The sequence below is a fragment of the Phalangium opilio genome, unplaced genomic scaffold, assembly GCF_054372755.1.
Source record: "Phalangium opilio isolate 3A_F unplaced genomic scaffold, DU_Popi_V2 ptg000070l_1, whole genome shotgun sequence".
Lineage (NCBI taxonomy): Eukaryota > Metazoa > Arthropoda > Arachnida > Opiliones > Phalangiidae > Phalangium > Phalangium opilio.
Window position 1 is genome coordinate 1,094,040 of NW_028324182.1, and position 11,880 is coordinate 1,105,919.

The following is an 11,880-nucleotide window of genomic DNA, read 5'->3' on the forward strand; positions in this document are numbered from 1 at the left end:
ACAACAGACACACACACAAACACACAGACGGACACACACGATCGTTACAGAACCTCTCCGTGACTTACGTCACTCGGAGAGGTAAAAACTGGCAAATATATTCGAGTGAAGTTTTCAGTTATTTAATTAATTGATTTAAGTACAAATATGTATTAAAACTGTACCAAATGCTAAAACGCATTAAATAAAACAATTATTGCTGGAAGTTGACCCCTCGGAATTAGGTTAGGAACACCACAGTCTTTATCTTAACCAGGGAAAACCTATGGAAATATTTCCCTGCACATATGTAAAATTTCGAATTGACTGATTCGCCAACGTCAGCGCAAAGCACTACACCTACACTGCAGCGATGTGACTTTTAAATGGTAGTTAATCACTAAGATCAATTTTCCCCAATCGGCGGTCGTCTTGAAAATGACGAACAAATCTAATAACCCGCTTTTGTGTCTGACATTGAATTTTCTTCTCAAAGTTTTAGGATATAATTGTATCAAAGGCTTAAAAAGCAGATCATATTAGACTTACAGATTGAAATCCCTGAAATCCCCCTTCTTTTAAGAACGTAAGAACACTGCCAAAGAATAAAGCCTGACATATATTATCTGCCACGAAGCACTTGTCGTAAATAGTGGCTTAAGCAAATATTGTTGGAAAACATACCAACCTTAATGTCGTTTTCTTTATATAACTGAATAAATCTGGTTTTTAGCCGCATCGTTAACGACGGGTTATTAGTTTGGCCTAGTGTGTTGAAGATGATGAATGTTTTCGTTCCTTATTTTTAAATAGTACAACTCTAACCGTCATTTTTAATTTACCCTTGCGTATTTACTTTATAACGGATCACGTGACGTTTAGTCCCAGGTAGGTGCGTGCGACATACAGAAACGATAGACCTTTTTGATGTAAAACACGTTGCGAAGCCAAAATAAACCTCTCCGAGTCGTAACGCAATTAAGAAGTTTTTCTTAAATAATTAAATAAATACAATTGATATAATTTAATCGTCTCTAATTTAGCTTAATTATAGTTAAAGCGTTTTTGAAGGTATCTCAGGTTTCAGTAGTTGTACTGAGTAACAATTAGTACCCTTTTAAAATAAGCTTGTTGCGCGGTATTAGTGCGCAGGCCAAATTTGCGTCCGGCTTTTCACTCAGAGTATTCCCACGTGACCCTGCTACATTTCTCATAGCTATTCCGATATGCATTCGGCCTTCTAATCTCTAGTTCTACCACGAATCAACAAATGCGTGCATTGAAGATTATGTCCATAAGTCTAATGGCATCATTTTTGTTACATTGAATGGATTTTAAATAGTAACAGTAGTAAGTACTAACAAAAACAAGTAGACAGTAAGCGAAATAAGTAGGGCGTTGGCAACGCGTGATTCACGTTGTCAACGATGTGGCTATATTATGGGCTAGCCCATCTTGTTTTCACTTTGTGTGGTTAGTTACTTCATGTTAAGTTTTTTCTCGTGTAGCTATTCTTATTTTCCATAAAACAGTAAAACAAACAAAGCCAAATAAATGCAGCTAAGGAACTGAACTCCTTAAGTATTTGAAGTTCGGCCCTAGCAACAGTTTCATAAGCGGCGGCAAGTGGTCAACAACAGCAGATAAAGTGCACGGCGTTAACATCAGAACTCCGATGTATGATTCTACTCCAAGGTCTGTATATTTTCCTAAAATTGGCACTATATATATCAGATTATATATATATATATAAAACGGGGTTTGGGACTCCCCTCTCTTGTCTAGCAATACTGAAGAAGGGCGACACATTCGCCACCTCGCTATAACTTTTTCAGATCTCCGGTTTAGGTGCGACTCGTACCCCAAAAATGTCCTATTGGGAGAGAAACAGCTATTGGTTGAAAATGAACGCTGGATATCTAAAGGGACCAGAAAACGCCCCTTTCCACTGTAAAACCGAGCCCTCTCTAGTACAATATCAGGGTAAGGGATGGGGAATGTGAATTTGGGAACAGTCAAGGCCATTCGGTCTTTTATGATTCTTCATAAACCTAGTGGGAAAAAAAACAATTTAACGACCGTGACCGTTCCTTTTTTTAATTTTTTTAGTCACATCGTTTGATGTACATCTAACGATGGGGGTATTAGTTTGACTTGTTCTAAAGATGTAGATGTAGAAGGAGAAGAAGAAGAAGAAGTATCGTTCGTCATTTTAAAGGGAGAAAGAAAAGAGGGATAGGTCATTTTAAAAGGGAGAGGATTATGATTTGTCTATAACAATGCATTGGGAATGTACTCTCCACATATAAATTAACACACTTAGAGTGAAAAGGGGATAAATTGTTTTAAGGTGATATTTTTCATTCATTAGTGACTTTAAAAGAGAAAAGATTCTGATTCATCTATCACAGTACAATGCGGATGTTCTATGAGTATATTAATGAACAAACACTAGTATCTGTTTGTCTTTTGTGAACACACAAATTTGTAATATAAACTGGAAAATTTCATACTCCCTCTAAAATTTCTCACCTTTCAATAGGACTGTTCACGAGCTCGAGCCAGCTCGGGCTCATGACGAGCGAGCCGAGCCGAGCCGCCGCTTTTGCAGCTCGGTTAATTAACGAGCGAGCTTTTTTATGGTCGAGCCGAGCCGATAGGCATCGAGCCGAGCCGACTCGCGATATAGTGCTTTCCTTTTAGTCTTTATTCTCTCCACCAATAGCGTTTCGTTGTATTTTTACATGAAATAAAGCGTGGGAAAAATCTCTCGTCTCTAACCTTGAGCACATTTTAAAGAGCGGGTTTTACTGAACCACTACATTCCTAAACATGGGATGGCATTTATAGTCATTCTCAAGTTTGACGTTGGTAGTAGCAGTTTTTTTTTTAAACATGTATATGTTAATCGAGCCAGCTCGGCTGGGCTCGATCATTTTCGAGCCGAGCCGAGCCAAGACCCAGCTCGGCTCGAGTCGTGCCGAGCCGCCGTTTTTTGACTCGAGCCGAGCCGAGCTTTTAAAAAGCTCGCTCAGCTCGGCTCGTGAACAGTCCTACCTTTCAAGCCATAAATATTCTAAGAACCCGAACAACTTTCTATAAAATAAAAACTTCTGAATTTACATAAAGAAAGAACTCAAGTTCGGTGTTTTACCGAATTCTTTCTCTTTCAAAGGCTCCTAGACATAAGCCAATGCTAAAAAATTAAGTAAGCATGAAACTTCCTATGTGTGTATTAATTTAGCGTTACGTGTGTAATAATTTTAAACTGTTGAAGGTAACTCATCGAGAGGATAATCAGTAAAACTTTGTTTTTCTATTAAGGTTCACTTAGATGTTACGGGTAATAATTTAAACACTGTTATAGGAGTCGAGGGGCTATGGACTAATTAAAATTTTCGTTCATTGGTGATTTCCATTGATATTTTAAAGGGGTTAGGGATTTATTGGTGGTTTTAATCGATGCTTTGAAAGGGATAGGGATTCATTTGTGATGTAAATTGGACGAGGATTCTAGGTTATGTCTGGATTACAGTTAATTATCGAGGAGCTACTCACTAGAAACTCGTAGATGTTAATCGGAATTGGAATTAAGGTATACTTAAGGCTCATTCAGATGATCCAACTCACTACAAAGTCATTGCCGATTTTAAAGGGATTGGGAAAAAGTGTTATTTAGTGGTTCAGGGTAATCATTTTAGCACTGTTAAAAGCAGCGAGTCGAGGGGCTATTCTCTAATCGATTTTTATTTCATTCGGGACTTTTATTGATGCATTTTAAAAGTGATAGGGATTTATTGGTGATTGAAAATGGATGGTTATTAAGGTTAACTAATACCTATTCCAAAGATAGATTGTTCTCGATAGATGGAGCCTTACAAACGATGGGGCTCGAATCTGGCGGGTGTACCTCGTATGAGAAGTTCTCGAATTAGCAACCGCGATTCCAGAAAAACAGCGGTGTTTTTCAAAACTGCTGTTTTAGAAATAGCTGCTTCTATTTTGGGAAATAGCAAGGTTTTTGTATTGAATTTTGCGCATTTCTTAACAATACAGTTGTGTTCATTGGTTTCAAAAACTACCTATTTCTGTAGGTTCTATTTGTACTATTCTTCAGGCTGTATCAGTTTACAATTCTCATACCAAGATAGAAAAATAATTCGAGAAAGGTTATTTTATGTCAGAAGTAGATAATTGTAAACAGTAACTTTTTGGAAAATGTATATTATAATTCGAGAAAGGTTATTTTATTTCGGAAGTACACAATTCTAAACAGTAATTTTTTGGAAAAGGCATATTATAATTCGAGAAAGGTTATTTTATTTCGGAAGTAGATAATTGTAAACAGTAATTTTTTGGAAAAGGGATATTATATTTCGAGAAAGGTTATTTCATTTCGGAAGTAGATAATTGTGAACAGTAACTTTTTGGAAAAGGTATATTATAATTCGAGAAGGGTTATTTTATTTCGGAAGTAGATAATTATAAACAGTAATTTTTTTGTAAAAACAATATTATTATTTGGGAAGTCAATGAAGATAAGCAACAAAATTTAAGAAATGCGTAACATTGTTACACTATTTCTAAAATATTACTAACCTAAGTCTAACCACACGAAACAAAACCTAACCTGACCTGACCTAATACTATTTAGATGAAATAATCAACTTTAACCTAACCAAATTATCCATATCTGACCTAGTTCTTTTTGAGTTCATATAACCCAGCTGGGCTAGCTTACACCATAATAAACAACTATCGTTTTTCGCAAATCTGTTTTTCCGCTCTTTAGAGAACCGCTGTATCAGTAATTGCTATGACGGGTAAACTGCCATTTCGGGAACTGCTTTTATGATTACCGCTATTATGAAATCCGTTCATACGGGAACTGCTCCTGTGAGGGCTTCCCGAATCTGGCCGGGGCCATCTTGTTATAAACCAAAACCGTTCCCGGTCCCTTTAGAGATCCAGCGTTCATGAGAAGAAGTCACACCCCGCTCACGTGAAGAAAGACTTCCAAGAGAGGAGCTCGAGACTTCTAACAGGGTTGGGAAAGGAGGATGATGGTGGTGTTTCTAAACACCACCATCATCTGGTCTTTCGTCCATCCCACACCAGTCTATACATTCTGGCTTCTATCTCCATCATCATCTTTAAGGTTAAGACTTTCGTGGTGATCGGCTACGGTTACGAGAAACGTCTAGCCTCCCAATGCAGGGCTTTAACCAATGGTTCACGCAATTGCGAGTTTTCTTTTCATTGATGGTGAATCAATCGCTTCATATACCCCAAATCTCCAATAATTGTTAAAGAGGCATACGCTTGAGTTCAAAGGTCAACATTTGCTATGTTTAAAATGATTTTAGGAATAAAGTTTCTTAAAACTATTTAACCAGAATTAAGGTAAATTAATGATGATTAAAATAATTATTAATTATATATATTTATTTAATTATTTAAAGAAAACCTCTTAATTGCGTCTCGACTCGGAGAGGTTTATTTTGGTATCCCAACTTGTCATATAATTCTATTAAATTTTAATCGCTTACAGACGGCACTTGTTACTTTTCTCTTCTGAAGCTTTGATACATGCTAGAATTTACGTGAAAGGACGAAATGTCGCCGACAGAATTTGAATTTATGGGAAATGATCGATATTTTAAATACAAGTATCTAGAATTAGAATTTTCATATCTCAAACGAAAATTTCGATTTCAAAATGATTTTTTTTTAAATTTTAGATACGCACAAGAGACCCCAATAAACGTAACGACACTCGAGGTGAGTTTATCAACATTGGGTTTCAGACAGAATTATTTTCCTAGATTGCAAATAAACTTTTAGCTTTTTTGTCAGGAAACGTGGGAGATGGAGAACACCGTGCCATGTTACAAAATTATTGGCGATTATTTAAGGCGATCCCTCAACATAAAGTAATAAGAATTCAATTCGAGCAATCGCTAGAAACGAGAAAGAATTGCGCTAACGTACAATCATGAACGAAATAGTGAACAATCCAGGACTTAACAGCCGTACATTCACAAGTTGTAACAACAAGGGGATGGAAAGTTAGACGGAGGGGATAAAATTTTGAGAGAAAAAAAAATTGGGGGGAAAATTTAAGTAGTTATTTCCGGTTTTGCTAACGCCATCTGTGGATGAGTAAATAAAGCATAATATTTGAACGTTTGAAGTCTAATGGAGTAAAACCCGTTATGACCGGTTTATTCTTCTTGAAATTATTGGAATTTGGTCGTTATTTGGGTAAAATTGTTAAGAATAAGCACCATGTGTTTCCATACCGTGGGCTATTATTCATTTCAATAAATAAATAAATAAACTGATAATCGGTAATTACATAAACCGCTTCTCTATTTCGCGTATGCCGCCATAGAAAGCCACCCATTCACGTGACCTTTAATTCTGTCCCTAAAATTACGTAGTTACGCTAGCGTGAATTACGTCATTTTTCGCCGTCTCGTCAGTAACGTCATCAAAATGTAGTTTAACTGAGCCTATCAGAAAACTTTCGTTGCGTGTTGGAGAAAGGGGCTCTATACTAGGCTATGAGACGGACTGAAGCAAATACTAACCGTTCTCAATTCCTACTTCTAAAACAAAATCTATCCCTGGTTAAAAAGAATTTCTGAACAATACCAGAGTGACGTTTACAAAAGACTAACTTGATAGATCGTTTATGAATCTTTAATGAGAGAGAGGCTAAAATAAATAAATAATAAAATTCAACTCACTTTTAAAATTTAGTCAGATTTTCACCCCATATCGGTGACTGGAGACCTCTACTCCTTAAAACACGAAAACTTAAAAGGCGCGAATTTTACTAGGGTTTGGAGAAAAGCTTCCAACATTTGCCGCCACCAAAGATGGTAGAAAGAGGGGGAGTTGAAGCTAGCGGCTTTGGAAAGGCATTTTGGGTGTTCTCGCTTTTCTTTTTTATTTATTTGTTATATTTCCCTTCAAATATCCGGTTAACCGTATTTCAATCAATAAGAGGGCAGAGAAAGATACGCGCGCACACCGGAATCTTCGAGGTAAACTTTCAAAGCGAGAAAACTCCAGCCAAGCCTTCTACTCCGCCTCTTTGTATCCTCTTTGCTCTAAGCATATGTAAGCTCCCTATGGGTTAGGTGGTCTGAGCTAAAATTGAATTTTCTGGACTTTTGTTGTAGAGTATATTACGAAGGGCATAAAATTAGCTTTTTTGATGCTGATAAACTGTTAACAGCACCGGATGTTTTCAACGTAGGTGAAAGAGAGATGTATGGAAGTACAAATTTATCATAACTATGGTTTTAGAAAGGAAATATTATCATGATACCCATGCCACGCTCATTTTTCGACCATGGCCGACAGGAGCATTTCACTCCATCTCCGGTTTTCCGCATGACCAAGACTATAATCGTGTCTACCGCCCCGAAGAAAGTCACGTCAACTTCCTTGTCCTTCTTAAATATGGAAACTCAAGTAAACTTTGCTTAACTGCCCAATACATTGTATTATATTCTTGTTTCAAGTAGGTGGTTATTTTGACGGGATTAACCTTGGTGCTTCTGTCACTTTTGCTTGTCGTTCACTCCATCGTAACCAACAAGTACAAGTCGGTGTCCAACAAGAAAGTTGCCAAGAAAATGACCAAGGAAACACTGGAAAATCTCTGGAACAACGCGTCGCTCTTGTGCGCAGAACGTAAGGCATTAAAGCACTCGCTTACAAAATACTTATCCGTCAGTTTCATATTGGGAATCCCATTAGCAGAGATTGCGTTTCCATATAACGAAGGACGGCTAGCACTTTAATAAGACGTATTAATATTTTGTAGCGATTCCCTCCATTTTACCCCACATTACTAGTCGTCTGCTGGCTTCGTCATGGCTGATAGGAGTGACTTTCATTCTGTTTTTCTTGAGTTGTTACTTGCGGACAGAGTTCTCGACGGAAAGCTACAACTGCATTGACACCCTCTCGGACTTGATCAAATCGGGAATTCCACCAACAATGATTGAAGAAGCCGGAACTCTCGAGAATTTGAAATATTTGGTAAATAGGCGTTACCGTATTAATTAAGTTCTCTTCTTCTGACGTCATTTTTTGCGTACTTGTAGGCAGCCCAGGACATGGTAGTTAAGGAATGGCTAGGAGCGCAAGATCAGGAGAAAATTTTCACCAGTCTTATCGATTATATGTCGTTTGACGGATACCGTCCAATTCTATCCGGGGAAAAAGCTTTAATCATAACAGACATGTATCTGACTTGGATGATGGCAGAATTGTTGACGTCCGATTCCGAGGGCAAAGTCGAGCTCTTGGAGGACAATGGAAGTCTTTACTTTTCGCAGCAAGACGTTGGCTTCGAGTACCTACACCTGATTTTCAACACCACCTGGATGAGAAGCTCACCGCAAGTGCACGAAAACCTCCAACTGAGGTCCTTACTATTTTTATCGTAGAATGATTCAAGGGCCTCACGCCTGTTTTATTATAGCCTGGAACCTTTGTTCGAAACGCAAGTTTTCAAATATCTCGAATTTCAAAAGCATCACTTAATTGAAAAAGTCACGTGGAAGAGACCGTTGAAAAGCGCAACTAATTTGGACCTAAGTAGTGTCTTCGTTCCTTTCTTCTTGCTTTACATGCTGTTGTCAGGAACAGTAGCAGCCGTCATCACCGAAATTATCTTCAACCGCTTTGCTTAATAAAATTTTCCTTAAATTCAAAAAGCAGGGGACATTTATTATGTACTGTACTTCTATTGTCACTGAGATTAAAAAGTTGCACTTGAGTGTGAAGTTTACTAGCATTCTTTATATCTTCACATTCTCCCTCTTTTCCGTGTCTTGCTTTTTGTATGGCCAATGTACTCAGCTTTCCAATCCCCTGTAGCGTTTATAAGATCCACGACTTCTTATCTTCCCCCTGGATTGGAAACCCTAATACTGACAAGGGTTGCAACGATAAAGCTTGTTGTTTAATTAACTCTCAATTTACAAAATATTCATTCTTACGAAAGAATGAAACGAAAATAATTCCCGGAATAAAGGATGACGGACTTTGGCGAGGAGCCAGGATTGACAAAGGGCTAAAAGAATCTTCTGGGAGAAAGTGCCACACCACTTGACTTCGATAATAAAATATCCCGCCAAAAATCGTGAAGCCATCTCAATTTATTGAAGCTACTTTGATTTTCCATGATAAGATTAATCTAAAAATCGGGTCGAAAAGTAAATATAACCGACCAAACGTTATGTTTTTTTTTTAAGGTATGTAATGAGACTATGAGAGCCTGTTTGTAGTGGAATCTCAGACCACCTAACCCATGGGCAGGCAAAGCCATGTTAAACCCTCGTTAAAAAATGGCAATGCGTAGCACGCGCCCTCACGCGTCTACCGACCGCAATTTATCGCCAAATGTCCCGTAAATAAAAATTGGTCTGTAATATTTCGGAATATTTTTTAACCAAAGCTTAATGTTAAACAATATCAGAGTGATATTTACAAAAACTAACTTGATAGATCGTTTATGAATCTTTAATGAGAGAGGCTAAAATAAATAAATAATGAACTTTAACTCACTTTTATAATTTAGTAAGATTTTCTCCCCATATCGGTGACTGGAGACCTCTACTCCTTAAAAAACAAAATGGTGCGAATTTTACTAGGGTTTAGTGGAAAACTTCCAACATCCGCCGCCACAGCGCTAGTGTCAGGCGCTGCTCTAAGCAAACCTAGCTCCGTACTTGCCTGTCCATCGGTTAGATGATCTGAGGTGGAATCCAATCGTACACAGAAAAAACGATGTTTAGAATCTAAACGCTTTCCTAAACGGGAAAATGCAACGCCTTTTTAAACACGAACCCTGCCTATACGCATTTAGTTCTGAAATTTTTATTTTTCAAACGCGCATAGATTGAAAAAGTATCTGTTTGAAACGCGTTTAGATTGAAAACGTTTATGTTTGAAACGCGTTTAGATTGAAAACGTTTATGTTTGAAACGCTTTTAGATTGAAAACTTCTATGTTTGAAACGCGTTTAGATTGAAAACGATTATGTTTGAAACGCGTTTAGATTGAAAACGTTTATGTTTGAAACGCGTTTAGATTGAAAACGTTTATGTTTGAAACGCGTTTAAATTTAAAACGATTATGTTTGAAACGCGTTTAGATTGAAAACGTTTATGTTTGAAACGCGTTTAGATTGAAAACGTTTATGTTTGAAACGCGTTTAGATTGAAAACCTTTATGTTTCAAACGCGTTTAGATTGAAAACATTTAGGTTTGAAACGCGTTTAGATTGAAAACGTTTATGTTTCAAACGCGTTTAGATTGAAAACATTTAGGTTTGAAACGCGTTTAGATTAAAAACGATTATGTTTCAAACGCGTTTAGATTGAAAACGTTTCTGTTTCAAACGCAATTAGATTGAAAACGTTTAGGTTTGAAACGTGTTTAGATTGAAAAGGTTAATGTTTTACCCGCATGTAGTTTTCCAACTTTTATATAAATATGTTGTATAGCTTAAGTAATATATAAACAACTATTTCAAATAATAATATAAAAAATATACGTAATTTGTTAAATGATTTAGGAATGTGGGCGTGTCTATTAAGAAATTTAGTATAAAACCGACTAAGGAAAGGATCAGAATACCCAGTCGATCTTCAAACACCGAGAGATAAACATGGATCCTGAAACTCTACGTAGAACGTTGAATGAACTGACTATAAATAGACCCTGGCCGTTACGTTTAATGTATGAGTTTTATTTCTTCCTGCGAATAGATCCGTTGTACGGACCTCAGACTCTACCACAACTCGTAGTGCAGGGTGACTTAAATGCTATTCAAGCTTGCCTCGACTTACTCGAGTATATGAAAACAGTTGCTAGAGGACCAGAGGACTGTAATACCTTAGAAGAATTATAAAAAACCGTCTTGGTTTGGACCAAGGCCGAAAAAACAAACGATATGTTTGAGGTTTATCCATTGACTGAAGTTTCAGATATTGAAATTTTTTTCTAGTTATTTTTATCCACTCAATCCTTAATCAATATTTATTTCAATCAACTGATTTTACTGTTAATCGATCTAGTCCCTCTAAATTAATCGAAAAAATTACATATCTACGCTTTTTCGGTAGGATTGCACTTTATCCAACTAACTCAACTAACAGCAGTTACTGACTAATTAGACCACGTGGAGTTCGGAAAAAATAGTAAAAAAATTCTAAACCCGCCGCAGTTGGTCAAAAATATTTTTGAAAATTTTAAAATTGCATGTATTTACCATAACCCCGGGCCCCGAGAATTCCAGAAAAACCAAACTCCGTCGTCTGCAGCCGAGCTCGATCTTGCCAAATGGACCCGCGACGAAAATAGTGTTATAGCTTATTCTAGATCTTACTAAGAAAAGGTAAATCTACAAAAACTATGAGATTTATGCTAATAATATTTGAAAAGGTGGATTTTAATTATTTTAATTGAGAAAAAAATTGGGAAAAGGTCTCATTTTATTTGAGTTGTAAAAGAAGTAAGCATCAAAATTTTGGAAAAGGCGGATTTTAGTTGAGAAATATTTCAGAAAAGGTTGCATTCTATTTGGGTTGTAAATGAAGTAATCATCTAGTTTTTGCAAGAGGCTTCAAATAATTTGGGAAGCAAATGAACGTAAAGACAAAATTATGGAAAATTACGCGAATTATTTGGAAATTAATGGTAATATTTGGAAAAGGCGTCATATTTTACAGCAATATTTTGGAAAAGGCGTCATATATTACAGCAATATTTTGGAAAAGGCGTCATGTTTTACAGCAATATTTTGGAAAAGGCGTCATATTTTACGGCAATATTTTGGAAAAGGCGTCATATTTTACGGCAATATTTTGGAAA

At 36.8% G+C, this 11,880-nt stretch overlaps 1 protein-coding gene across 1 annotated transcript; it reads left to right on the forward strand.

Annotated features, from left to right (window-relative positions):
• Positions 1 to 5,540: 5,540 nt before the first annotated feature.
• Positions 5,541 to 8,726, forward strand: LOC149660981 (uncharacterized). Its single transcript, XM_089843841.1, has 9 exons — positions 5,541 to 5,648; positions 5,721 to 5,760; positions 5,836 to 5,912; positions 7,170 to 7,242; positions 7,297 to 7,464; positions 7,518 to 7,686; positions 7,820 to 8,037; positions 8,103 to 8,425; positions 8,483 to 8,726. The coding sequence occupies exons 1-9, from the start codon at positions 5,596 to 5,598 to the stop codon at positions 8,691 to 8,693; spliced, it is 1,332 nt and encodes a 443-aa protein (XP_089699967.1). The 5' UTR covers positions 5,541 to 5,595; the 3' UTR covers positions 8,694 to 8,726.
• The last annotated feature ends 3,154 nt before the right edge of the window (positions 8,727 to 11,880 follow it).